Source organism: Salvia hispanica, chromosome 2 (assembly GCF_029641045.1).
Source record: "Salvia hispanica isolate PSC_SH4W2 chromosome 2, Shi_PSC_v1, whole genome shotgun sequence".
Classification (NCBI taxonomy): Eukaryota; Viridiplantae; Streptophyta; class Magnoliopsida; order Lamiales; family Lamiaceae; genus Salvia; species Salvia hispanica.
In genome coordinates, this window is record NC_142693.1 from 10,312,721 (window position 1) to 10,339,380 (window position 26,660).

The 26,660-nt window shown below is 34.4% G+C and overlaps 2 protein-coding genes across 8 annotated transcripts; one reads left to right on the plus strand and one right to left on the minus strand.

Moving 5' to 3' along the window:
• Nucleotides 1-871: 871 nt before the first annotated feature.
• On the minus strand, nt 872-8,467 carry LOC125200801 (phospholipase SGR2-like). Of its 3 annotated transcripts, none has more exons than XM_048098573.2 (22): nt 8,160-8,465; nt 7,815-8,036; nt 6,975-7,075; nt 6,689-6,862; nt 6,095-6,250; nt 5,740-5,811; nt 5,507-5,659; nt 4,894-4,944; nt 4,350-4,520; nt 4,063-4,212; nt 3,858-3,923; nt 3,078-3,752; nt 2,949-3,003; nt 2,678-2,841; nt 2,528-2,600; nt 2,274-2,376; nt 2,068-2,161; nt 1,921-1,983; nt 1,779-1,827; nt 1,581-1,684; nt 1,407-1,453; nt 872-1,335 (listed from the first exon to the last, which is right to left on the minus strand). In XM_048098573.2, exons 2-22 carry the CDS (start codon nt 8,020-8,022, stop codon nt 1,131-1,133), a joined length of 2,934 nt encoding a protein of 977 aa, XP_047954530.1. In that variant the 5' UTR covers nt 8,023-8,036; nt 8,160-8,465; the 3' UTR covers nt 872-1,130. The 3 variants fall into 3 exon arrangements, 2 of the variants coding, with proteins under 2 accessions (XP_047954530.1, XP_047954529.1); XM_048098572.2 differs by having other exon boundaries at nt 7,815-8,040; XR_007172784.2 differs by lacking the exons at nt 872-1,335; nt 1,407-1,453; nt 1,581-1,684; nt 1,779-1,827 and having other exon boundaries at nt 1,939-1,983; nt 2,544-2,600; nt 7,815-8,040; nt 8,160-8,467.
• Nucleotides 8,468-14,440: 5,973 nt separating this feature from the next.
• Nucleotides 14,441-25,885, plus strand: LOC125222145 (lysine-specific demethylase JMJ25-like). Of its 5 annotated transcripts, none has more exons than XM_048124632.2 (13): nt 14,442-15,082; nt 15,163-15,278; nt 15,679-15,778; nt 15,881-16,022; nt 17,644-17,707; nt 17,789-18,557; nt 19,287-19,616; nt 19,769-20,335; nt 20,711-20,783; nt 20,867-20,952; nt 22,575-22,694; nt 23,168-23,243; nt 25,581-25,885. In XM_048124632.2, the coding sequence occupies exons 1-12, from the start codon at nt 14,579-14,581 to the stop codon at nt 23,237-23,239; spliced, it is 2,943 nt and encodes a 980-aa protein (XP_047980589.1). In that variant the 5' UTR covers nt 14,442-14,578; the 3' UTR covers nt 23,240-23,243; nt 25,581-25,885. The 5 variants fall into 5 exon arrangements, 3 of the variants coding, with proteins under 3 accessions (XP_047980589.1, XP_047980581.1, XP_047980620.1); XM_048124624.2 differs by having other exon boundaries at nt 25,584-25,885; XR_007176482.2 differs by lacking the exon at nt 25,581-25,885 and having other exon boundaries at nt 14,441-15,082; nt 22,612-22,694; nt 23,168-23,248.
• The last annotated feature ends 775 nt before the right edge of the window (nt 25,886-26,660 follow it).

Genomic DNA, 26,660 nt, shown 5'->3' on the forward strand with positions numbered 1-26,660 from the left:
TTCCCTAAACTTTTTAGGAACTGAGTCTTGTTAATGCGAATTGGTGAAACATTATTTGTAGTCTCAAATCATTGTGCTAAAAAGCAACATATACAAGGGAAAAAAGAATAGTGCTACATTTTGCGTGCCCAAGAAAATATTCAGTGGTATGTCCACTCAATAAAATTTCCTGAAAATTTGTTAGTGTATAATTAACATTTTTTAATATTATTTTTTCTTAATAAAATGTAAGAAATTCAGGTTTTTTTAAAAAAATTGAAATAACATTATTTATAACATAATAGTTAGAATAATAATTTATGAATAGAATTATCTATAGAGTTTATTAACTTTATACACTATATAATCGTTTATATTATTAGTTTAATACTACTAATTCTAAAAAATATGGAAATTTTCCTATTTATGGACGTCTACACGTACATCAATATTATACTCTATACCTAACAGTATATTCATATATTGATTGTAGTGGATATAATTTAATTAATATTGATTACGTATATCCTATAATGAAGATATTTACCCTATTACACAGTTCTATTCATAAATTGTTATTCTAACTATTATTTTTTAAAGAATATTTAATAGTATTTCATAATTTTTTTTAAAAAAATCTGAAATTTCTCACATGCTCTATTAAGAAAAAAATTGTTTATTAAAAAAAATGTTAATTACTTAATCATACGCTAACAAATTTTGGAAATTTTAATATTATAGAATATTTTAGAATTATGAGTAGATTTAAATTTACATTTGATAATTTCCATATAACGCTCTCCACTTGTCATAAATTCATTTAGTAGACATCCACGTCATATTGCCAAGTAGTATGTCTTAACCACCAAGTAGTATGTCTTGACCACTGACGGGCATAAATCCTCTTCTGTTAAATTCATCATATATACTGTCCAAAGCAAAATTTGATCGTATCAACTATCAACACATACAAGAAATTACATCCATTTAAGTGAAAGAGAAGCTAGTTTTATCTACTCTATACACGTCTGTATGTACAGTTTTATTCTCCCAAATTCATGATATATCACTTTCACCTTCTTCAACAGTCAACAACACACAGCAATCACTCAACGTAGTCGTCGCCCCGACGTCATAGGTGAAGCTGAGTATCATCTGGTCTTGATAATGTTCTTGGCTTTGTAGGAGAAATGTTTGATTGACATGTTGTCAGCAAAGGTCAAGGGAGCTTCCTCATCCTCCACCTCCCTTGGATCGGACCATCTACTCTCTCGTTGCTCGTCCGGTTCCTCCGGTATATCACGATACAAGTATCTCAACATGAAAAGAGCTGTATCTGGATCTCTCCAGTAGTTTCTGCACACAAATATACCATCAAAAACGCACTCCACATCTCCAGTGGGCAGAATAATCGCTTCACTACTTACGTGTGCGACCCAATGGCTGATATGTAAGGGTGTCGAAAAGTTTTATCCTGAAACACCAAACCAATATTAAAGAGATAAAAGACCAAACCCACGATCTGCTCTATCTTATAGAGCTCACTGAAAAGTTGAGTTACACAGGTGACCCGCTCAAGAGAGAAGGCGAAAAGTACGTACTTGCAATACATGATCGACACGCCCATCCACGGATCCTGTTAGTCTTTCCATCATAACAGACCCATAGCATCTTTCTCCATTTTCTTGCGAATTCTCACATTCATCTGCAACCAAAATTTCGACAACAAAGAAAAAAAGCCTCAGGATTGTCATAATCTACAAAGAAGCAAATGAAAAGCAGGAGGAAGATACGTTTACCGTCACTGCCATCATTGCTTCTAGGCTCACACATTGTGAGCATTTTAACCTGACCAAAGGAGCTTCCAGTAAGATTGATAGATTATATATTAAGCGAGAGATAAGATCTCTTAAACTAAAGCAATACGTCAAAAATACCCACCCTAATAGTTGTCAGTTGATCCACGAAGGCTTGAGAACGGGCGGCTACTCCTTCTTTAAATTCCTGTATGACGTTGCATGAGCACAAAGAGGCACACACCTGCAGCATCTATGGTCTAAGAAACTAGCTTTTAGTGTACTGGATTACCTGATACCCCACATATAGTCGTTTGCCACCTCGATGGTATGGAATAATAACAGGACGTTTGTTGTCATAATCTTTACAGATTAGCGGCTCTACTCTGTGTAAACAAAAGTTTTATCTTAATGAAGTTTGTTTAAAATAAAATACTACTACTATAAATAAAAATCATGTGATATACTTCTAATTAAAGTAAAAGAGTAAAACATCACCTATACGCGACAGGATCGAAAGGATGAAAAATGTTAAACATCTGACGGCATGCTGGCATTTCTTCATTAATATTTTCCTCTTCCCAATAGTGTTTCCCTTTGCCTACCAACCAAGACAGCAGAAAATATTTTAGACAAAAATTCGATTCCAGCCAACAAATCTGGCATTCAAAAGAAACATAACAATTCAACAAGAGGTGGATGAAAATATAGGAATTAGATAAAGGTATCTAAAGCTCAAAGCCAGTAAATACCAATGCCAATACGAACATTACGGAGGGAGAGGAACACTCCAAGGGGCGAGCCCACTGCAAAGAATGTATCAACCTGACATCAAAAGCAAGTGTATTCATCAGTACTCTTTAGCCCAATTAACTAAAGCATAAGAAATAACAGAAAGTCACCTTAAATTCTAATTTTGTGTATCTTATTTGTGGGGTGTAACTCTTCACAGTATCTCTACACCCATCTTGAACACTATCAGGTTCGTTTACAACACTTTTATCAGATTCGTCCACAACACTTTTATCAGGTTCGTTCACAGCACTTTTACCGTCATGTGCATCCACTGGCATTAGTTCACATCAAATGCAGGAAATCCAACTTAGTAAAACCATTCAAGATTTAACATGCTTAAATAAGTCGTATGACGCATTGAAATCACACAACGCATACCTATATCATCAATTCCTGCTTCAAATTGTTTGATTTTTGATTTAAGCAATTCAATCTGAGAGACAAGGGTAGTGTGAGAAAGAATTAACATAAGAGGGCGAGAAATGGAAAGAAAAGTAGCGCAACCACCTCTTCCCTAAGTGATTTGATCACTTCGCCTTCGCAATTATCTTTGATATTCTCACCACTTGGTTCGTCGTCACATGTTTCAATCTCACTTTTCATGCTTCTTGGGTCGTTTATCATCTCAGGGTCAGAGCATCCTCTGTAATTCAAAGAGTCGAGAGTTTGATTATGATTTTCATCTAAAGTGAAGGCATCATTTTTCTGCTGGTAGCTAGTATCATTGGTAGTTGATTCATCCGACTCTGACAATGCAGGAGGACCCAACTGATTACAAACTCCATCCACATGTTCTTCCACAAGGTTGGAATTATCTGTATCACTGACAATTCCTTCACCTCCAGAGTCCTCAACCCTCTCGTGTTTGCTGTCAGGTGATAAGTCATTCCCCACGGAACGACGTCCCTCACTTTTTTCTCGTTCCATATCTGTAATACCAACTACTATTTCACCTCCAAAGTTCGCAACACTCTCGTGATCCATGTCTGAGTTGAGGTCTTCCCCAACATCGAAGGTGGCCTTGCAGTTATGTGGTAAGTCAGTCCTCATAGAACAGTGTGTCTTGCTTTGTTCTTGTTCCTTGTACATCCACTCCATTGGGAATGGTGAACAAAGAGTATCTTGATGACAAAGGATGTCGTAAGATAGAACACTTCCCAAAGAGTGGCCATATATTGAAACCTGAAGAGTCAATACATTGATGAGCGGCCGAGTCTAAACAATAAGCTCAAACATTTAATTTGGCGTTGATATAGAGAAGGTTTCTGTTTTCATCTTGCAATATACCTTTCCATCATATCCAGGGTTCCTCTTAAGAAACTTTAGATATAATCTGTTAAGTTGGTTAGATACCTGAACAAGACATGACCACGGGAAAATTGATTTAAGAACATTTAAAAATTTGTGAGAAATTCATTCCAGCTAATATAACACACAACACACGCAGAAATTTGACAACAGAGGTGAGAAGAAGTAATAAATCAGAGGGTACCGAGTTAATAATGTCCTGACAATAGATAGGGCTCATATAGTATAAGACATCATGAACTGTTGCACTCAGCATTGTTCGTAGCCCTCGCACACCATCTAAAGTGATTTTCTCAACCGCTGCTTCACCACTGAGAGTCAAGCCCTTTCTCCACTAGTCAAAGAAAAGAAATAACAATCAATCATAATCAAGGGGCTAATAGCTTCAGGTTAGCACAATGGATGCATAACTGACAGTAAATCCAAACTAGCAAGCATTGCGTAACGAATCCAATAAGTGCACTAAAGTACCTGGCATGGAATATAAAGGACTCTTTGAGTGCCACGTTGGTGCCAAGTCAGATGCCTTTCCGCAAGGCTTGCTGTAAGGTGGCGAAAACCTCCAACATCATCCACCAAATTTGATTTCTCCAACCTTTGACCAATACCATGAACCATGAAAACTAAATGTTGCACAGGAACCTGCATATAAAAGCATGTGCCACAGAGGAACCCTTAAACGGTATCAGTTTGAGAAACAATTTTGAAGTCAATAAACAGAAAGAAAGTGTTGTTGATGAGGAACCCATAAAACCTCTTTAAACCCCTACATTCATTTCCAAGTGTTCTTGTATTGAAGCATATATTATTTATGCATATGTTTCTAAGATCTGTTTCATCAGTATGCTGAAGCTAAATGTAATGATCAAAAGAAAGTGAACCATCGCAGATAGAGATAGTGGTGCTAATCATGCTTGTTGAAAAAATGCAAGGACTTTCAATAGCGAAAGTTGGATTGACAACTGTAATTATATAAATGAAAAATACAGGATTATTATCAATTCATGCAATATACCTGTGAACAATAATCATCCATTTCCTCCTCCTTTTGTTGACGTAATTCATCCTGAACCAAATTGCAAATTATGTGATGAAATATTGTTAATTTAGCTAAGATGGTTAGGGAAGGCTTTCACATAAATTCATAAAGCAATATGCTTGTACACAGTAAAACTATGGTTTTACAAATGATCATTAGAACAATTGAATACCTCAAGCATATGAGCAATGGTGTTAAATGAAGAATGTGGAATTTGGTGTGAGGCTATGAGGAAAGGTGCTGAGTAGAATAAACCCCTCCCAGCAACTCATCTTGTTAGGTTATCATCATTTAAAATTTTAATCCTGAACTAACTGTAATGATGCAGTGAATAGTTCTCAGTGATAGAATCTTTTGGGAGAGACAAGGTATCTGTATCAGAACTAATATTTTGTCATTTACTTTGAAGCAACTAAGTACTTAATTCCCCTTTTAGATATAAAATTCATCTAAAACTGATGGGTCCAATGTGCTTGGTGTTAAACAATGCCATCAATCTACAAATATTAAGAAAGTCGTCTAAAGCAAGGAGAAAAAAGATGACCTGAAGTATTTGTACAGAAAATACAAATGTTACAATTATGGATACCTGCGTTGGTTTCTTTGACTCAGATGGAGCATACCCACGTCTTAATTTAATGCCATTATATCCAATATTTACAATGTTAGAAAATCCAGAAGAATCAACACTAAGCCAAGCTTCCCATGTATCATCTTCCCCTGTAAAAAGGGCATGCAGCCCCTGCAACCAAAAGAGTTATAAGTTATGAATTCCCTAATAACAAGTTCAGAGAAAGCTAATGCCAAAATAGATAGGCGTACTGAGGTTGAGCCTTGTAAATCAACTCGAGCAGCAAAAAGACCCGATGGTTGGAAAGTTCTTCGGTGCCAAACCTGGAAAAGAAAGCATCTCCAGCTTCATCAGTTACTCTTCTGAGACTAAATTGCCCTAAAAAATTCTGACAGACTGGGAAAGGAAGCAAAACTCATAACGAAAAATATGCTGATAAAGTTAATAGTTTTGAAAGCTTACTCAAACTGAATCACAGGAGAAATAATTATATAAAATAGGCATAGGTAACTAACTTTCAGAAATAAACAAAGTAATTATATAAGATTTATCTGCAACAGTGCAGTTAACTGACAAAAGAGAACAATACAGAGAGTTCACGAGCACCTGGCTTCGATATGCATACTCCAACTGCTCAGATACATCCTCACGGATTGGATGCCAATCAAGACCACCTTTACGAGCAAACCAATGGCCTCGTAGCACCCTTCGATTCTCTCCGTACCAATAAACAGGAAAACAATGTCGTCTGACTAAATCTACCTGCACAGATGCAATTTGTCAACATCTAGACTTTCCTATTTGTAAAGAACATTTGTCAACCATTAGGTTGAACTGGATACAGATGAAAGGAATATAGAATAAAAACATAAACAATTACTAAAATATAGTGAATGCTTGATATTCAAAATTTTTATGTTTACCCAATTTCACTTCCAAACCCAAGCACACACATGGGGGAGGAGAGGAAAGACTCTTGCGAGCTTAGTCAACATTTCATCTCATTACCCCAAAAACAGGTAAAAGAAAAAACAAATTATCAAACATCAGTTTCATATCAAATATCTAAAACAACTAGCGAATAAGCATAAAAAAACTACATGACAAAAGGAATTAATTGCAACAAACAAGAGATTGTCAAGAAAACTCATTTGAAAATGAACTATAAATTTATGAGAAGTCAACAGATGAAAGGACTACCTCATACAACCCTCCCTTTACTGGTACACCAACTCTCTCTTCTTCAGCTGTGGATAGTTGGCAATCAGGACAGTCTGAAGAAAGTTTCATGGAATCAATACCATGCTTCCCTCTAGGACCTTCACTACATTCCGCATACTCCTTCCACCAAGCAGAAAGTAACTCTTCCTCTCTCTGTGAATATAGCAGATATCAGTGAGTACAATACTCCATAAATAAACTAATTCTACAGTGATCAGCTAAAGAAATCAAGAGAACCACATTCAGAGTACGGAACTTTTCTGACCTGCAAGAAAGAAGCCTCTATTGCCAGCGAATCACGCACACCAAATCTGAAATAATCACCTTTCCCTACAACTTCAGTTCGAGGGACTGATGCGGCAAGTTCTGACAAAAAAGAAAAGTACAAAATAACAAGCTCTGGCATGATGGCAAGGCCAAGTATCTCTCTGTAAAACACACTTGAAGACCCCTTCAACCCATCCAATAAAGATTGTCACATTAGGACCATACAGAAATCAACCATCCAGCAAAAGCCACTTCGCATAAGTTTGACTTGGGTGTTACAATCCAAATTCCAAATCTATTATACTAACAACTATTGCTTATCAGCAATAACTATAATATCATACGCTGTAGATACAATTCCTTCATGTGTTAGCCAATCAAATCAGTAACGTCATAGACTAACCCCAACTCCCCAAGACTTTCCCTATTTATCAGCAATCAAATTTCACCAGGGCAGGAGCTGAATAAATATCCCATATCCCAGCCATAATTAGAACACAAAATAGAAAGAATATAAAAAATTACACTCATAATTTGATCAATCTACTTAACATGGTGAGTTATGGAAAAGCAATGGCCAAAACTTCCATTCTAAAATAAAAGATAACCAAAACCAGCACCTCAAACACTCCAAGCAAACTAAAAAATGATGCAATTTATCGATCCACTTAACACGGTCAAGTATAGAATAGCAGAGGCAAAAACATCAACTCCAATTCTAACTACACGAGATAAAAGACGAGCATAAACCAGCATTTTAAACATTCCACAACTAAACACAGAAATTACTGCAATAAGAAGGCATACATATTGAACAAGCAAAATAGCAAGAACTAACCATTTTCCGCCAACGGAACCTTACAGAAGTACCACCTAAGGTCGCCGCCATCTGAGGGGCTCCTAGTGCGGGCAAGGTACTTCTGCCTTCCCTCACACTGCTCAATCTCATGAGCCAACCTCCTTATATTCGACGGCGTATTCTTTAACATGTCTAGTGAGGTCTGCCCCACCTCGTCAGCAACATTGCCCCTCATTTCCGACGGCATTACACCACTCTATTCTAGCTAGAAACAATCAATTAGCTCGGATTAAACGACGAGTTACAGAGTCCTCCTACTGATCATCAACTGATTCCACCAATACATCAAATTTAAACAATATTGAATGAGTTGAAGAAGTTTACCAACTGCGTTTCCCCCTTTCTGTGTTTTCCTGCCGCAATTCAGCGAAATTGAGATGGCTAAACGGAGTCAACTGATTCCGTAACCCAGCGCCTAACTTCATACAACTATAAACCTAGCAATTTGAAGGATAAAACATCCAATCTCGATATCAAAATTTAGTTTAGGCATAAATTTCCTCAGCAGTAAAAAATCTACTAATAGGTTTTGGAGTTGCTTCAGCTAAACTCCAAGATGTTGAACAGTGAAGAATCGAATTGAAAGGCATCTTCTGTTATAATCCAACTTGATTTTGACGAATTAAAAGAGCTTAAATTGAAATTCCAATTATAGTTTAATAAACAGACATTTTGATTATTAAATAATTATGAAATATGGAGCACAGAGTTGGGGCGGCCGCCGCCACCAAATTCCAGAGAGCTCAATGCTATTTTTGGCAAATTAAATTAATTAAAATTATCAAATTGTTAATTTGAAAATCTTAATTATTTACAACCTCTCAACAAATACCAATAATCCGACCGGTAGTCTTATTTTTTTCACTTCGTTTATAAAAATTTATGTATTTCCAATTCGGTGAATCTTCTCTCAAACGAAATAGTACTCGCTCTATTTTATGCTAATAATATTTTAAGTATCTTCTATCATTATACTTTATTAGTACTTTTTTAGTCCTTAAAAAGTATGAATTACTTCTTGTTACGTCCATCCCCTGAAAAGTATAAATTTTATAAATTTTAAAATTTATTTTTTTCTAATAAGATGGAATGCATTTTTCACTAATAATATTTTAAAAATATTTCTTTAGATCTCTCTTATACTTTTCTAATAATGCATTAAAATTCGTATCGAAACAAATGTTACTACTTTTTTAGAGATGGAGGGAGTATTGCTTACTGAGTACTACTCTCCTCGTTACGCAATAGGAGTCATATTTAGTTATGGCACGAATTTCAGAAAAATGTAAAGAAAAGTGAGTTGAATAAGTTAGTGGAATACGGGGCTTACTTTTATTTACTTCCTCCATCCCAACTAAGTTGAGTCGTATTCTTTTTTGACACATCCCAACTAAGTTGAAATCGCTTCCTTTTTGAATAAAAAACAAAAAATCCAATCGCTCTTACCTTATTCCATCACCAACTTTAGTCTCTCTTTATCTTTCCTACCTTATTCATCTCTCTTACTTTTCAACACAATTTTTTAATCTTCGTATCCAAAAGTTTTGACTCAACTTAGTTGGAATAGAGGGAATATTAGTTTCGTAATAAAAATAGAGTGGAATAAGTTGGTGGAATGTGATGCCTACTTATCATCTATGGTAAAAGTGAAATATGATTCTTATTGTGAGACGAACAATAAATAAAACAGAATTCTTATTATTGGACGGAGGGAGCACTTTTTATAAATAAACTAATATATAAATTTAAAAGCTGCATTACACGGAATTTTGAACCCAATACATTTAACCTTAGACATTACCTTTCTTTATTACACTCTTCGTTTCTTAAAAATAGAAACTTTTAAAGCGGCACAAATTGTAATCAAAATTGATAAGATAAGAAATAGATAAAAAGAAAAATGCGTTATGAAAAATGAGTCACACCTCACTAGAGAGAAAAAAAAAAACCTTAAATAAAAAGTTTCTATCTTTAATAAACATTTTATACTATTTTTTAGAATGCAAAGGGACTGTTGAGCTATTAGTAGTAGACGAAGATAGTAAATGTCTCGGTCGAAATAGCTCAAAAACTAAACAAAATTAAAATATTGTTAAATTTAATTTGAAAATACATAAATTTCCTTCATTTAAGTTTGTCTATAACTCTCTCCGTCCCAGAAGACTATGCACTTTGAGTTTGACACTGATTTTAATATACAATAAAGAGATATAGAAAGAAAAAGTAATTAGAGTATTGTTTGTGAATAATAGGTCTCACCTCATTAGAAAGAAAAGAGTTTATGAAAATAGAAAATGCATATTTTTATGGGATGAATTATAAAAAAAGTTACATATTATTGTGAGACGGAGAGAGTATCTAGTATCTCTCAATTCAAATTTAGTTATATCTCTATTCAGTTACTCCCTTCGACCGCCATTAGAAGTCCCGGTCGCTTTTGCGCACCCGTTTTATAAAAATGATAGAAATAGTTAAAGTGAATAAATGGTAAAATAAGAGAGAGAATAATGTAGACATAACTCTTCATAACATTATTTTCTCTCTAACTTTACCATTTCTCCACTTTAACTATTTATTATTATTTTTATAAAACGAGTGCACAAAAGTGACTGGGACTCCTGATAACGAACGGAGGGAGGATTAGACAACTTCAATAGGAAATTAGATTCCAAAGATTCAGCTCTTCGAGACAATGGTTAAGAAAAGGTTTCTTTAGTAGCAACAATATATAATTTATCCGTCCTTAAAAAATACTCTCTCCGTCCCATTTTAGGAGTCTCGATTTACCATTTTTCACTTTAGTAGTCCTAGTTGGAATATTCCATAAATGGTATTAGGCCTCACATTCCACTAACCTTTTTCCACTCACATGTTATTATAAAACTAATATACAAAAGTAGGACTCATATTCCACTATCTTTCTTCACCAACTTTCCTTTACATTTCTTAAAATCCGTGCCGATCTCAACCGGAACTTCTAACTAAGTTATAGTAATAACTAATAACTAATACTCCCTCCGTCCCAGATTTGTAGTAACATTTTGCCATAAAAGTCCGTCCCACATTTGGAGTAACATTTAGAATTTAACATATTTACACATAAAATTTTACCTCATTATTCACTAAAATTACACCCAAATGTCATTATCTATATTAAATTAAATCAAAACAAAAATAAAAAAACAAAAAAGTCAAAGAGGGACCCACCTTCAACCAACTCACTTCATTTATTACACACTACATCATCTCACTTCATTTATTACACACTCCATCATCTCACTCCACTATCTCATTTCATTTATTACACACTCTACCTCTCACTTCATTAATTACACACTCCACCAATTCCTTAAAACCCGTGCCATAACTAAATGTTACTGCAAATATGGGACGGAGGGAGTATCAATTTTGTATGTTAAAAATATCAACACAAAGACATAAATTTATCAATGTTCTTGTGCTGATAAACTTATGACTTAGTGTTGATATTTAAATTTACATGTTGTAGTGATATAATTATGTCTTTGTGTTGATAATCTTAACACACTAAGTTGAAAGTTATTAGTTATTACTGTAAATTAGTTAGCACGCTAGCGCAACCCTATATCAAAAATACTTATATATATATAGAATTTTATATATATGGTACGCGCAGATGGAAAACTAATTTTTAAATATAAAAACACCACTATCTCTACTTTATTCTTTTTTCCACTTAATTTACAAAACAACGGTGAATAAAATCCCGTTTTGAATAAAATATATTCCACTTAGGCCATGTTTGGTTGGCGGTAAAGTAAAGTTGGTAAGAAAATGATTACTGGAAAAATGAATCTCGGGAATATGATTCTTAGTAACTTTACTTTCCTGTGTTTGGAAAATATCAAGATTTTAAATTTATACTTAATTTAAACACCAAACTAAAAATATACTTATTATTTTTTTATTTATAAAATATAATATTGTACAATTTTTAATAAATTATTAATTATAAATAATAATAATTATTATATTATTATATGAATTACTACGACGGATAGTTTAAATATGGATTATCCATCTTAATATATAATAATATAATAATAATTATTATTATAGTTACATGGTGTATTATACTCGTTTATAATAATAATAAATAAACTTGCACTATGACTTTACTGATTAATTATTAATTTATAAAATATAATAATTATTATTTATTATATGATTTATATTATATAATTATATTTTAATTATTTAATAAAATATTAATTTCTATTATGAATTATTATAAAATATAGTTATAATTATGATAATTTTAATTATAGTTATTTATTATATTAAAATTAAGTATGATTTATAATTTTAATTTATTTTAAAAACATTGTCATTAATAATAATAATTATTATTATTATTATAATAATATACTATATTGCTTAAACATGTAAGAATCCTAGAATTGGAAAAAAAAATACCTAAGAAAAGTTAGGATTCAGAATCCTTGAAAGTTGTACTAAATTTCTCTGTTCTCGGATTCTGATTATTTTCCCAGTTTGATTAAAAACCGAAACAAACACATGAATTAGGGGTGAGCAAAAAAACCGAAAACCGAATATCCAAACCGAAAATTTGAAATTCGATTCGGTTTTAAGATTTTGAAAATTTCGGTTTTTCGATTCGGTTCGGTTTGGAGGAAAAAAAAATCGAAAAACGAAATTATATTTTAATACATATATTATATATTATATAAATACTACTTAAAATACTCCAAACCCTAATATTCTCCTTCTTCAGCGTGTTCCGCCTCCTCTCCAGATCTACCTCCAAAGTTCACTCTGTCGCCATCTCTTCTCCATCCTCCACCTCGTCGCCTCCGTCCCATCGCCTCCGCCCTCCACCCATCTCTTCTCCACAACGTCGCCCATCTCTTCTCCACCCCGTCGCCTCCTCTCCAGATCCACCTCCAAAGTTTTGTGATTTTTTTAATTCTGGTTATAGTTTTGTAATTTTTTTGTGTGATTATGCTTATTTCGGTTTTGTGATGTTAATCATGTTATAGTTTTGTTATTTTTTTAAAAATTCTGGTTATTCGGTTATTCGGTTTTTGGTTGAAATTCCTACAATTTTGGTTTTTCGGTTTAATTCGGTTTTTTTAGTTCGATTTTCGGTTTTTCGATTCAGTTCGGTTTCAAATTTCCAATAAATTCGGTTTTTCGGGTTCGGTTCGGTTTGGGCAAAAAATCGAACCGAAACCCAAATGCTCACCCCTAACAGGAATTTAAAATTTAAGGAATCAGATTACTTTTCTAGACAGAATCCTAGCAACCAAACATGGCCTTAAAAGTAGGATGGCGGGAGTATATGCATTGATGTTCCGTGGCAGAAGAAGACATGGTGTGTCACTTGAATTACCCTAAGGCCCGCTCGATAGTCATGTTTTGCCAAGATAAAATAATTTAACATGGTATTATTACCTGTTTGGTTCGTAAAGTAATACCACCATCTAGCCCGTGTTTACCCTTTGACCCAGTGAGGTCCATATGTATTTCCATGATTTGCATTATTATTAGTTTATCTATCATCTATCACCTATCATCTACCATAATCTAAAGTGCAAGTTGAGTAAAAAGACCTTGATGTCCTTTTTGGAGGGAAATGGAAAGATGGAGTGTCTTCTATCACAAAAACAATTTTTGAAAGCAAAAAAAATTGGATAAATAATGGTCCAATAAAATGCTAGCTTCTTGAAGAAGTTTTAAACACATTTAATAAAGAAACTACCATTAATTTTTTTTATAATTAAGTTATTAAATTTATATATTAATACCCCTTATATTTGGGTTAAAATTGGAATTGTGCTAGAGAGTTTAGTTTGCCTTCCATTTATTTGGGTTAAAATTGAAATTTAATCCTTTATTGCAATATTGTTTCTCCGAATTAATTCACAAGCTAAACGACAACACAAATATGTAATGTTTACAATTTTCATCCTATATTTACTCAATCCTAAATTTTGAATAATAATGTTGAAAATTTAAATTATAGAAGTATAATTAGAAGAATTTATAGAACTATTTAATTTATATTATAATAATTGATATTGTATTTAATTGTCAGAAGTTTATTTACTGAAATTAAAAAGATGTTTAAAAATAAATGGCGAATAATTAATATATTGTTCTTCTATAGATGGAGTATTGGATAATAGTGTTGATCAATAATTTTTGTCAAATGATTAAATTTCTTTCAAAAATAAAAATTTAGTACTGTAGGATTTCCTTTGTTCCATTAGAGAAAAAAGAATTTCTAAAAAACTAGAAACTGCATATTTTTTGAAAAAAAAGAAAGAATATAATTTTTTTTTTTGTTCAATCTATTTTTTCCGTTCAATAATAGTAGAGACATCTCTTTTGACATAAAATTTTTAAAAAATAGTATGCAATGTATTAAATATAAAGATAATAAAGAACTATTAAAGAGAAAAAAGCATAAAGAAAATAAAAGAGATAAAAGTAATTAAAAAAAATATGTTTTTATTTACTAATAATAATAATAATAATGTACTAAAATGACAAAATAACTGCATAAATTCATCATGCGCGCAAGGAAGGGGTCGATAGAGCAGAGGGGATAAATAATTTCAAAATTTTCTGTATAGATATATATTGCCATTGGTATCTGTGATTTAGTAGGTTTAAATAGAGTGCAGGCGGGGTAGAAGGTTAAGTAGTGGAGCTAGGGATCCCTCCTGGCCTGCATTGAGATGGATTTGAATTTGAATTTTCCGGAAACAGCAAGTGGCGGTGAAGTAGTGGAGGTCAAAAATGATACTGACGAGAAGGAGATGAATAAAGAAGAAGCCGTGGTTAGGAAGAGAGCATCGACGCGGACGTGGTCTTTGCTGGCCACGGAGAAGATTACGAAACTGAATGACGAGGTTTACGACTGGGAATATGATAGGAAGCGGAGGACTAACAAAATTGATTCTGATGAGAATGTCCAAGGTCAAAGCCCTAAAAAAAGGCGGGGGAGAAAATGTCCAGCGATTGAGGGGGAGAAGAAGAATGTCGAGGCTGAAAGTAAAACAAAGCGGGGAAGAAAGAGGAAGGTTGTGAGCACTGGATTAGAAGGGAACGAGAAGAATGTTGAGGATCTGCGTAGGTCAGAGAGGAAGAAGAGTGGGGAGAAGAAGAATGTGAATGTTGAGGGCCAAAGCGGTGGTGGAGATGGGAGAGATTTGTTCGTTCATCAAACACATGACCAAAATGTACTTGATTCTTAGTTATCTTTTCCTCAACTAATCTAATCTGCCTATTTAACTCTCTGTCTACTCTTGATGATTTGCAGGGGAAGAAGAATGATCGCAACACTTGTCACCAGTGCAAGAGGAATGATAAAGGGGAAGTTGTTTGGTGCACCAAGTGTTGGCGTAAGCGATATTGTCTCATTTGCATAAGTAGATGGTGGGTGACTTATCAATTTGAACTGAAACTTTATCTTCTGGCTTTTATTATTTGATTATATGATCTTCTAATTGGTTGTTGTGTGGCTAAAGGTCATCTGACTTGATTTCCAAAACATGTATAAACATCATAATTTATTAAAAGAGTTTTTTTATATTGATATCTCTATTCAATGACTACATAGAATCACCATCAAATCGGAAGTTTGATTTCAACCAGTTTTGCAACATACCACACTTGCACAGTTTATATGGATCTTACCATGACAAAAATTAGTATTAGTTTGTTCTTATCTGAGATGCTAATTTGGGACTTTCAGTGTACGAGATGGAGGTTTCATACTTGCTTCTTTATTTTATATCCAGGACTCTCAACATTATGTGAACCGAACTTATCTCAGGTATCCTAAAATGCAGAAAGAGGATTTTGCTGAAGCTTGCCCAGTTTGTCGTAACAACTGCAATTGCAAGGATTGCTTGCGGCTATTTGGACCAACCAAGGTTGGTTTATGTATTTCCAACCAGCTCTATTTTATGCTGTTGGCGGCTGCTGCTGCTGCTGCTCTCTTTCTCTATGATTTATCTTTTGTAATTTGCTTGCAGCACTTGAAGGATTTGACATTGAAATTTAATGATGAAACAAAGATACAGTACTCTGAATACATGCTGCAAATGCTTCTGCCCTTCTTAAAACGATTCCATGAAGAACAATTAGCTGAGAAGGAAACGGAGGCTAAGATACATGGTATTTTTTCCAAGAAACTTATACGTATGGTGGGCAATTTTTTATAATGCAATTGCTGGGTTACTCTGGGATTTATTAGTATTCACCTCTTTGTGAGATTATGTTATGCGTTTGGTTAACACTTAGGCTTTGATAATGAACCACCAGTCTGTAGCAAGTTAGATATGTTTACATATTACCCAAATACAAAATAATATACATACATGAAATTTTTTAAGCTTTAAATGTTCATACTCTGTTTAAATCCATAGTGGAGAAGGAGATTTTGTGGAACTCTTTGAAAAGTAGAAATGAGTAACTCAACATAGTTAAGAGGCATGCACTATTTTGAGAGAACAGACATGGAAAGGTGAAATGAAGCGTAAGGGTGAGGAGACCAAACTGAACCAAGTAGTTGGGTATTGCTCGGTTTGTTTTTTATTTTATGGGTAATTTCATTTTAGATTCTTTTAATAAAATTTAATTCAAAAGAATAGACATAATTTTTACATGTTTTTTGGTTAAACCATTAAAATAAAAACTGAACTGAATAAAGTCATAAACCGGTTTCGTTTGGTTCTTCATTCAATTTTCAATCCGTTAAAGACTGGTCTTTGGCACTTTGGTTTCTCTGTTTGTATGGTTTTTTGTCCATGAACCAGTGTCAGCATAAAATGAATTTAGGCAGGGGTGCAAGTTGGAGGCAATAAAAATCGAATAAGTTCTTCCACACTGGTTGGACCAATTTGGCTTTACTAAAAGTTATACAGGTGAATGCTGTTAAGACTGTAGAATTTATTAACAAAGAATTTCTATGGAACAATAAAAATTTAAACACATGTCCTTTCACGATTGCCAAGAAGAAAAATGAGCTGGAAACACTAGTTCAATGTAATTAATTACATGTTACATGCAAATACCAAATAGTGATGCAACATTCATTGATACAGAGTGAAATGCGGCACCAATGTAAAATGTCCGCATAAGAAGCATAATACACAACCATAAAAAGGGAGAACGCACGAACTGATACATCATACTCCCATCGTTCCATAGTAGTAGTAGTCATTTTTCCATTTTGGGCGTTCCATAGTAATAGAGTCATTTCCTTTTAGTAAAAAGCAACACATTTTCCCACTCTTACTTGATTATCTCTACTTTTCCCTCGCTCCTACTTTATTATCGTTTTATTTAATACATTGCACACCTTTTACTTAATCTCTGTGCCGGAAAGAAATGCCTCTACTACTATGGAACGGAGGGAGTATATTGCAAGAAATAAAATTATGAACTAAAATGAACAATGATAATCCTCTTACTAGACCAATCCTCTAACGAGGCCCTACGGTAAAATTACCATCCTTAAAATAAACTCAATAGTTCACATCCGTCTCAAACCTCAAGGGTATATATACTACTAAGGAAATAAAGATAAGAATTACAATAACTACTGGATGTAACCACCAATGAACTCCTCATTAATTTAACCATCAAGCAATGATATCATTCATAGTTAGAAGGATTGTGGCACATCTAGTTACACTGATGTTGGTCATCTATTTGGCATCAAAGACCTTCAGAATTAATATATATTATACTATCAAATTGTTCAAATTTTTGATCAGACAGTTTGTGTGGGCAGGATTACCAATTTCAGAGATAAGACCACAACAATTGAACTTTGAGAAGAATGAACGGATATACTGGTAGCTCTTTGTACAACTATTGTCTCCTTACTACTATCCATCTCAGTTTATGAATTATCATTTATGTATGTATCTACGCAGCGACAACTGTAAAACATCTATTTTTGATTTACATCGAAGCTGCCTAAAGTGTTCCTATGATCTTTGTCTGACTTGTTGTCAAGAGCTTCGGGAGGGACGTTTACAAGGTTGTGATAAGGGAGTGTCCCCACAATATTCTGGCCACAGTCTAGGTTACTTGCATGGTGATGATGGTAGTAATGCAGATATTGTGATTAAGACAGAACCTCCTGATGGAATGGTTGAAGCTATCATCACAACAGATCTTGAGGAGACAAATTCTGAGTGGAGATCTGCAGAAAGGGGTATTATTCCATGCCCACCACCAGTGCTAGGAGGCTGTGGTGAAGGAATTCTTGAATTGAAAGGCATATTTCCAAATGATTGGGTCTCTAACTTGTTGCTGAGAGCAGAAGAATTCAACTTGGCACAAGTAACTGGAGGCTTGAATGTAAACTTTCAGAAGTGCTCTTGTGCAAAATTCTTAAGTGAGAATGTGGATGGAAGTGTATCAAGTGATACATTGCGGAAAGCAGCTTCTCGACAAGACTCAAGTGACAATTTTTTGTACTGTCCAACAGCTAAAGATCTTCTTCAGCATGATGATTTAAAGCATTTTCAATGGCATTGGTCAAAAGGTGAACCTGTGATTGTTAGTAATGTACTTGACACCACATTTGGTTTGAGCTGGGAACCCATGGTTATGTGGCGTGCCATTAGACAAAAAACGGGTGATAAACGTGGAACTCTGTTTGATGTAACTGCACTAAATTGCTTGGATTGGTGTGAGGTATGTTAACTTGTTAATCCTTTTATACCTTCAGTTTTACTACATGTTAATTGCCCCCTGCGCCCCTAACAACACTGGGATAAAATAAAAATTACTTTACTTTACTTGGTTATGCATTTTGAGAATGCACCACTAGTTTAGTTACACATTCTCAAAATGTGTAGCACCCAAATTCAGAAGCAAAAAAAAAGGTAACCCATTTTCGGAAGCTAATAGAAGATATAGTTTGAGTTGGATAATATATTGATCCCTCAGTTTTGTATATGAATGAAATATCTTATGTGCTTCAGAACAGCAGTAGATATTATTGTAAAAATGAGTCAGTCAATTAACATTAACTGCTTTTGTATCGGTCCCCAGTCAGTCATATATATTACCTATGAACATGTAGCAGTACTAGTTCAGTCAGGCTTGCAACTTGGTGCTCCTGGGCTTTTGGTGTTCTCATGACTCATTCACCAAGGCAGAATGATTTTGGCAAAATCCCTTTGATGTAGTATTGTTATTACTATCTGAATTTACATTTGAAATGCTCGGTGTTCCTATTGGTGGTTCATGTAAGGTGTTCTATTGACCTAAAATTAGTAATGAGATGTAAAATGCCATTTCCTCTTTACTACTATTATGTTGGAGGCTGTTCATGTTTTTCTTGTCCATGTTATCTGCAGATTTGCAATCTTTATTCAGGACTTTCAGGTTTTTATGTTCATTATTTTAATTGACAAGCAGGTTGACATAAACATTCACAAGTTCTTCAAAGGATATTCAGAAGGTCGTTTTGATGATTATAAATGGCCTCAGATACTCAAACTGAAAGACTGGCCTCCTGGTAACTTGTTTGAGGAGCTGTTGCCTCGTCACGGGGCTGAGTTTATTAGCTGCTTGCCTTTCAAAGACTATACTCATCCTCGCAGTGGGTACTTAAATCTTGCTACTAAACTGCCCGAGTTGTCTCTAAAACCGGATATGGGGCCAAAAACATATATTGCTTATGGAGTGGCGCAGGAGTTGGGACGGGGAGATTCTGTAACAAGCTTGCACTGTGACATGTCTGACGCAGTATGTCCCCTTGTTTGAATTTGTGATGCTTGCTACCATTTAAATGTTGTCCAGCAGATGATTGTGGACTAGTTTATTTGTTGTTGGCCATGTTTCTGAGATGTTACTTTTGTATATGTATTAAATTTTAACCTTTTGGTTCTGTCATTCAGGTGAATGTGTTGACACATGCAGAAGCAGTGGCGCTTAATCCTGAGCAGCTTCTCGATATAAAGAAACTGCAAGAGGACCATGCCAAACAAGATAAAAGGGAAATGGATGGCAATGCTAAGATATTAGATGGATGGGAAGGAGAGCTACTAAACAGTGAAAATGGAATATCCAGGTTGAACAGAAGAACTTGTTCACATGATGTGGATGAAACTAATCTGAGGAGTGAAACTAAGGAACTAAAGGCTTGTGTTATTGGAAATGGAAATACACTGGATGCGCAATCAGCTAACAGGGAAACTCTGATGTTTGAACAGAAGGATAGTGCTATGGATGATTTGTTGGAAGCTTCTGAAGCAGGTGAAAGTGGCCAAAATGAAGAATATGTAAAAGAGGAGCAGGGATATAAAAATACTTGCATGCATGGAACTGTATCAGAAAGTTTTCAAGACCCTGAGGGTGCTGCTTTGTGGGATATTTTTAGGAGAGAAGACATTCCAAAACTGGAGGAGTACACGAGAAAACACTTCAAGGAATTTAGACACATTTTCGGTAAATACTTGTCTCAGGTAATCATTCATATGTTAATGTTAATATGTTTGTCCTGCACCTATATGGTTTTGATATTTAAGGGTTAAAGGAAGAAAATAGTTCTTGATCCTTCACAACTTTACCAGAAGCTACTTAGACAAGTATGCTAGCACTTGTATTCCAATTTTCATGTACCTTTATCAGTGACATCTGTCCATAGTTTATTTTATGGATGCAATAGTATGATTTACCAGGCTGAGCCACATTTTCTTGTGTTTTCTGGTTATCTGTTACGGACTTACTGTAATAATTCTACAGATCTTTTGTCTTTTTGATAACTTTTTACTTATACTGTCCAGTATTTTCTTGATGCATAACCATATATTTCCTATTTACGAACTGTTGTCCTACAGGTTGTCCACCCTATTCACGATCAAACAGTATACTTGACAGTGGAGCATAAAAGGAAACTTAAAGAAGAATATGGTTTGTATTTCCCTTCATATTGCTAAGTAGCATGAGTAGTACACTCTTGGGGCTCATCTTATTTATTATTCACGTTTGCATAGGAATTGAACCATGGACATTTATTCAGAAAGTAGGTGATGCTGTTTTCATACCTGCTGGATGTCCTCATCAAGTTAGAAACTTAAAGGTAGATGTGTTTTTTCAACTGCTGTTATGTAGAGATCTTGTGAAAGCATTTTATTGAATGTTTAAATGTTGATTTCAAGTAGGTCACGCTTTATCCCTCCGTCCCATATAAATATGTGCACTTCCCATTTTCGCCCGTCCAACAAAAATATGCGCATTCTATTTTTGGAAAGTTATATCAATTTAATAATGCAGGTCCCACTATCCACTAACATTACTTTATCTATCATTCTCCTCTTCTCTCCTACTTCACCATACCATGCTCCTCCTCTTTCTTACTTTACTAATTTTGTCTTAATTCCCGTGTCATATGCATTGCCCATATTTTTATGGGACGGAGGGGAGTTTAACATAATGCTTCATTGCTCAAATTACTTAGTTTCCCCAGGACTTGGTGATTAAATTTGATGAAGTGCTTCAAATAGATTTTACTTTTGAAATGGGTTGGATAATTTAATGCACCTGCTATGTGATACTAGTTACTTGTGGTGTGATACTAATTATTGGGTTAATTATTTTGTGTAGAGCATTTGTTAGAGGTTGAAACCTTGAACTTGAGAAAAACCCATCGGTGATTTCAACTATATATTCTACTATTTGTTGTCGTATCTACTTGCTATTTACAAAATATTCGTATTATATCTAAATTGACACTCCATTTCAAGTTCGGTCATATATATCTACAAAATCCTACTGTAAATGATTCCATCAGGTACAGATTATTTGTTTGTATACACAAGATACACAACAATCAATTTCTAGCATTTTCCATATGTTTGGTTCTAGCAGGCTGCATGCGGTTGTTACTTGTTAGCAAAGCTGTATTGTTTCATAGGATCACCAGTGCAGTGGTACTTATAGCTTTGTTCCTAACTTCCTATGATACTTTACGAGTTTTTATCATTCTTCTCAAAGAATGATAAAGCACGAAACACCGTTTTAGCATGCAAAAGACAAAACAGAGCAATTGAATATTTTGAAGGCTAAATTTAAGAATATAATAGGATCTAGGTGCAGTTTAATAGAACATTTGCAAAGGAGTTCCACAGAAGGTAGTTTGTATTATTTAATTAATTAAGTCTTATCTTGAAGTTCTACTTGAATCAAACTTATTCTTTTTCTCAATTATAAGTGTCTCAAAGACAAACATCAATGTTGTTTAGGGTTGTATAGTGTAGATTATTGGAAAAACATTGATATGGGGCCAAAAGCATATGACTTAAGCATTTGTTTGGTTCAGATCTTGTTTGGGGCCTTAGGTTGTTTTCTCTGTTAAATTTTGGAGTAGATACGTCTCCCGTATATTGCAACTTCACATTAGTTATTTAATAAAGTTATTTTGTTTCTTATTAAGAAAATAATAGAGCCAATTGTAGGACAGAATGGAAAAAATGAACAGTTGAACTTTGTACCAAGTCGAATGCATATGAAACTACTTTCTGAGTCATTTTCTCATGTCTAGCACGGATACATATGTAATTTGTCCATTAATTAGAATTTATTTGTTATGTTGGATAGGTTGATGATGCAATAATTGTATTATTTTGCTTATAATATGTAATCGACAATTTGCATTTAATCTGCTTCCAGTAAGGCTAAAAGTTATTATCTTTCTTTTCGTAGTCATGTATAAAGGTTGCACTTGACTTCGTTTCACCAGAAAATATCAAAGAGTGTGTTAGATTGACGGAGGAATTTCGTATTCTACCACAAAATCATAGGGCTAAAGAAGACAAGTTAGAGGTATACCTTCTTAATCTTATCTTTCACTTATGTTGTTTTCTTGTATGTGTGTGTATTCATGAGCACATGTGCGAGTATGAACTTGTTCACTCATGTAGGGGCAACATTATTTAAGTGGAGAGGTAATGTATTTGTATTTTAGTTATGTTGCATTACAAGAAGAAGAGATGGTTCTTTTTTATAATGCATCTAATTTCAGTGTCGGCCACACAATACTCACTCAATTTTATTAGTTAATTCTTCCAATTCTTAAAAAATATACTATTTCGTAAAAGTTTAAAACCTATGCCTATACACATGCATGGAGATATTTGTTGCATCTATGTCTATACCCAACTGGAATGTGTATCGAGGTCTGCTTGCTATTGAATATTGATTTTATCATAAGATCTTCATAATCTTATAAACGTGTGTACTTGCACAAGTCATTGTGAGAAGATTTAAAAGCTTTGGAAATGTTAATCTACGTACAGGTGAAGAAGATCATTCTTCACGCAGTTGAAGGAGCTGTTAGGGATTTGGAGGATTTGTCAAGGCCCAGCTAGAAAGGTTTGCTTTTTCACTCTATCCTTAAAATTTATTTCAATTTCATTTGCAGAAGAATGTACTTTTTATCCATTCATATATTCCTGTCCCAAGGACTAGATAGTGTAATGTGTTGTACTCTAATACATTATTTTTCTTGAAGCCATTTGCTTAGTTCAGCAGTATTAATTGGCGCCACTTACATGGAGTTATAGGCGCAATGAACATGCCACATCTGAATAAATAGTATTCATTGTATCAGTGGAAAACTCTAGGAAAATAGTTCGAATTAGTAGGTTTGAGGTGGGTAAGGTATGATCGTGGTTGCATAATCACGAAATCTGTCATCAATATATGATTTGTTTCCACTAAGATGTTTGCGTACCAACTTCCGGGTGGAGAAAATATGGGTGTCTAAGCTCTAAGGTGGCACGTAGATAGATAGAATGGAGCTCTGGTCATACAATTTCACAACCCATCACATGAGGAGCCTTATTGTTTGAGCATTTATGACCGAAATTGTTGTGCTCCTCAAAGATGGCTAGTGGATTATCATGTTGGAACTGCAACTCAAGCACCTCTGGTATTGGTTGGACGTTTCCGGTACAATGACACCACCAAAGATGATGATATCAATCGTCCTCCTGTACATTAGGCTTGTTATGATATGGATTGTTCCATGTCCTTGCATATGCGAATTAGTTAATTATTGTTCTTTATTTGTATTTATTTCATTAAAGAGTCTTGATATTAGTAGAGTGCTAAGGATAAAGTTAGAGTTGTTTTAGGAGTCTTTATTTAATTAGGAAATAGGAATTCTATTCAAGTAAGAGTTTGTACTTTATTATTCTATACTAGTTCCTCATTGGATGAGCTACCAATCTCGAAAATTTATAGTTTTAGGATGGTAGGTTAGCTGTAGGGCCTTGTAAGAGAAATTCGTTTTTTCGTTAAGTTTCTAAATATCTAATTTATTTCATGTTTCTTCCCAATACCTCCGCCTTTACTCCTATCAATTGGTGTGGTGAACGATGGCTACCAATCGTATCACGGACGCTCGACTTGATGGATTGGAGAAGGCCGTTGAGTTGATCAACTCCAAGTTCGACAACATCTGTGCCAAGTTCAACGCTCTGGCAGCAAGGTTCGATGCCCAGGATGCCAAGTTCGATTCCATTCTGCAGGAGCTAAGGGAGCTACAGGAGGGTCGCTAGCCCGGGCCCGATCTAAAAGGGCCTCAGCATACTATTCCCAACCCAGCTCTAGAACCAAACCAGAGGCTCCCACTCCATCCACAGTGGCGTCTCCGACCACTCTTTTATCTATTTCGCCGGCTGGCCCCTTATTCAGCCCACAACCAGTGGATCGTCCACAATTGGCAGTAGCTGATCCTGTCGTTCCGCCCCTATCATGCTTCCATCTAGCACTCTGCCACGACCCCCTTGCCCCCTCCATAATAGTGTTTCGCGCAGGTGGTCTACACCCAGCAGTCTGCATCAGCCCCCTGGTTCTTTCCTGCCCCTGTTACTACTTTCTCAACCCCCATACCTGTCCAAACACTAGTTTTCACAGTGGTGTTTCCATACCTTGCTCTTTTGGGTTTTATGCAGTTCTACACGGCATGGACAGCAGTATCCTAGTTCACAATGAAGGGTCAAGTGAGGACTTGTCTTGGACCATAGACATTTGAGTTTCCATCATTGGCGAGGAGTATTTCTCAGAGAACTCTATTATTTGATTCTATTTCATTCGAGTTAATTGAGAAGCCATTTGGTTCAAGTATTATTGCTTCTATCTCTTTATCCCTATCATGATCCCACAAGTTTGTTACACAAATATTTCAATCTTCAAATGTGAAACTATGAGTCAGCCCAAACCCTTTTATCTCTATTGTACAGTCTCTTTGTAATGATTGCTGGTGCTAGTTTCTAGAAAAGTGGTGAATCTATTATAGAATGGGAACAATAATTAAAGATGTGTGTAGTTTAGTGGATCTGAGAGGACTTTTAGGGTAAAGGTTATTTCTTGTTGAAGTGTCTGCAGCATTGGTGATTTGGCAATATTATGCTTGACATTATTTCCTCATTCAGTTGCAGATCATTTTAGTGGATTTTTACTTTGAGTGTTAGCTTAGATAGATAAAAATACTCTAAAAGCTAATGCACTGACTAAATTGAAATATTATCCAGTTTCGAGCTTATTGAATCATGTACTAGTTTTTTTCATATTACTCAATATGAATTGCCAGTCGAATCTATTTCCCAAATAATTTGAAAGTAAACTGGAATCTGTTCTGGTGTGCGTGGCATTTGCTTCCTTTTATGGTCATTCTACCTGAAATTTTGAATCGAATTTCTTTAGCAGGACAAAGCATTTTGGCTGGCCTCATGGAGCTCACCAATTTTTTGGTATGTATCTTTACATACTGAATGATGATAGTACTAATTATTACTCCACTATCATTCCGTCAGTAGTTGGAACTACTTGTAATTTCAAACATAATTTGTTGCAACTCTAAATATTTTCGACTTGGATTTGGTTATATGTTATTTACCATCTTCTGCTTTCTGTCACCACATGATGTAATATGAGAATAGTCGACTCTGAATCGTTTGTTGTCTTACCCAAGTACTGTGATTCTTGAAAAATTATAGTATTATTTTTTAGGTTTTGAGCAAATAATGAATTTAATAATATATAAATTACGCACTAAATCGCAAAGGGACCAATCTTTATTTTGAATATGTTGCTGAACACGTTTTCAAGAACAGCAACTAACACACACACAAGACAAATGGTATTGTAATACCCAATAACGTCATGTTTATTTTTGAGGAACATATATGAATGTATATTTGAATGATAATGTAAGGATATCGGGGCTAATTTCATAAATGTTTACCAATTTATAGTACTTGTATCAAATTAGTCACTAAACTTTAATTATTTCAAAATGATGACTAAATTTTATATTTTGTACATCCTCCGTCCCAAGTAGTTTAGTCATTATCTTTTTTTGGCAAAATTTTTATCTAGTTTCAAACATTACTCTTCCTTACTTTATTCCTTGTATATTTTACTCTCTCCATTTTAACTTTTATCACATCAATTTCCTAATTCCCTTTCCCAAAAGAATTGCCCCAACTACTTTGGGACGGCCAGAGTATCATTTAACGTACAGTTTAATTTTTATAATTATTTATATGTAAAATGAGAATTTTAAATACTCCATTCGTCCCATAAAAATATGAGCATATGATATGACACGAAAATTAAGACAAAATTAATAATCATTTCTGAGTAAGATGAAATCTTTTAATCATTATCAATCTTGAATTATAAATGTGTAATATATATATGCGTGTGTAGCACCAGCGATTTTCGGATAATAAAATTTTTCCTATTGAATGTGATATGGTGATTTAAAATGGAATTTCTGAA

Excerpts from the sequence above, each read along its gene's own strand:
- LOC125222145 (XM_048124632.2), top strand. The coding sequence starts at position 14,579 with ATGGATTTGAATTTGAATTTTCCGGAAACAGCAAGTGGCGGTGAAGTA. Across the intron at positions 15,279-15,678 it reads CTCATTTGCATAAGTAGATG|GTATCCTAAAATGCAGAAAG; the intron begins GTGGGTGACTTA and ends AACTTATCTCAG. Across the intron at positions 20,336-20,710 it reads TCGGTAAATACTTGTCTCAG|GTTGTCCACCCTATTCACGA; the intron begins GTAATCATTCAT and ends GTTGTCCTACAG.
- LOC125200801 (XM_048098573.2), bottom strand. The coding sequence starts at position 8,022 with ATGCCGTCGGAAATGAGGGGCAATGTTGCTGACGAGGTGGGGCAGACC. Across the intron at positions 5,812-6,094 it reads AGTATGCATATCGAAGCCAG|GTTTGGCACCGAAGAACTTT; the intron begins GTGCTCGTGAAC and ends TTTCTTTTCCAG. Across the intron at positions 4,521-4,893 it reads TGGATGATTATTGTTCACAG|GTTCCTGTGCAACATTTAGT; the intron begins GTATATTGCATG and ends TTTTATATGCAG.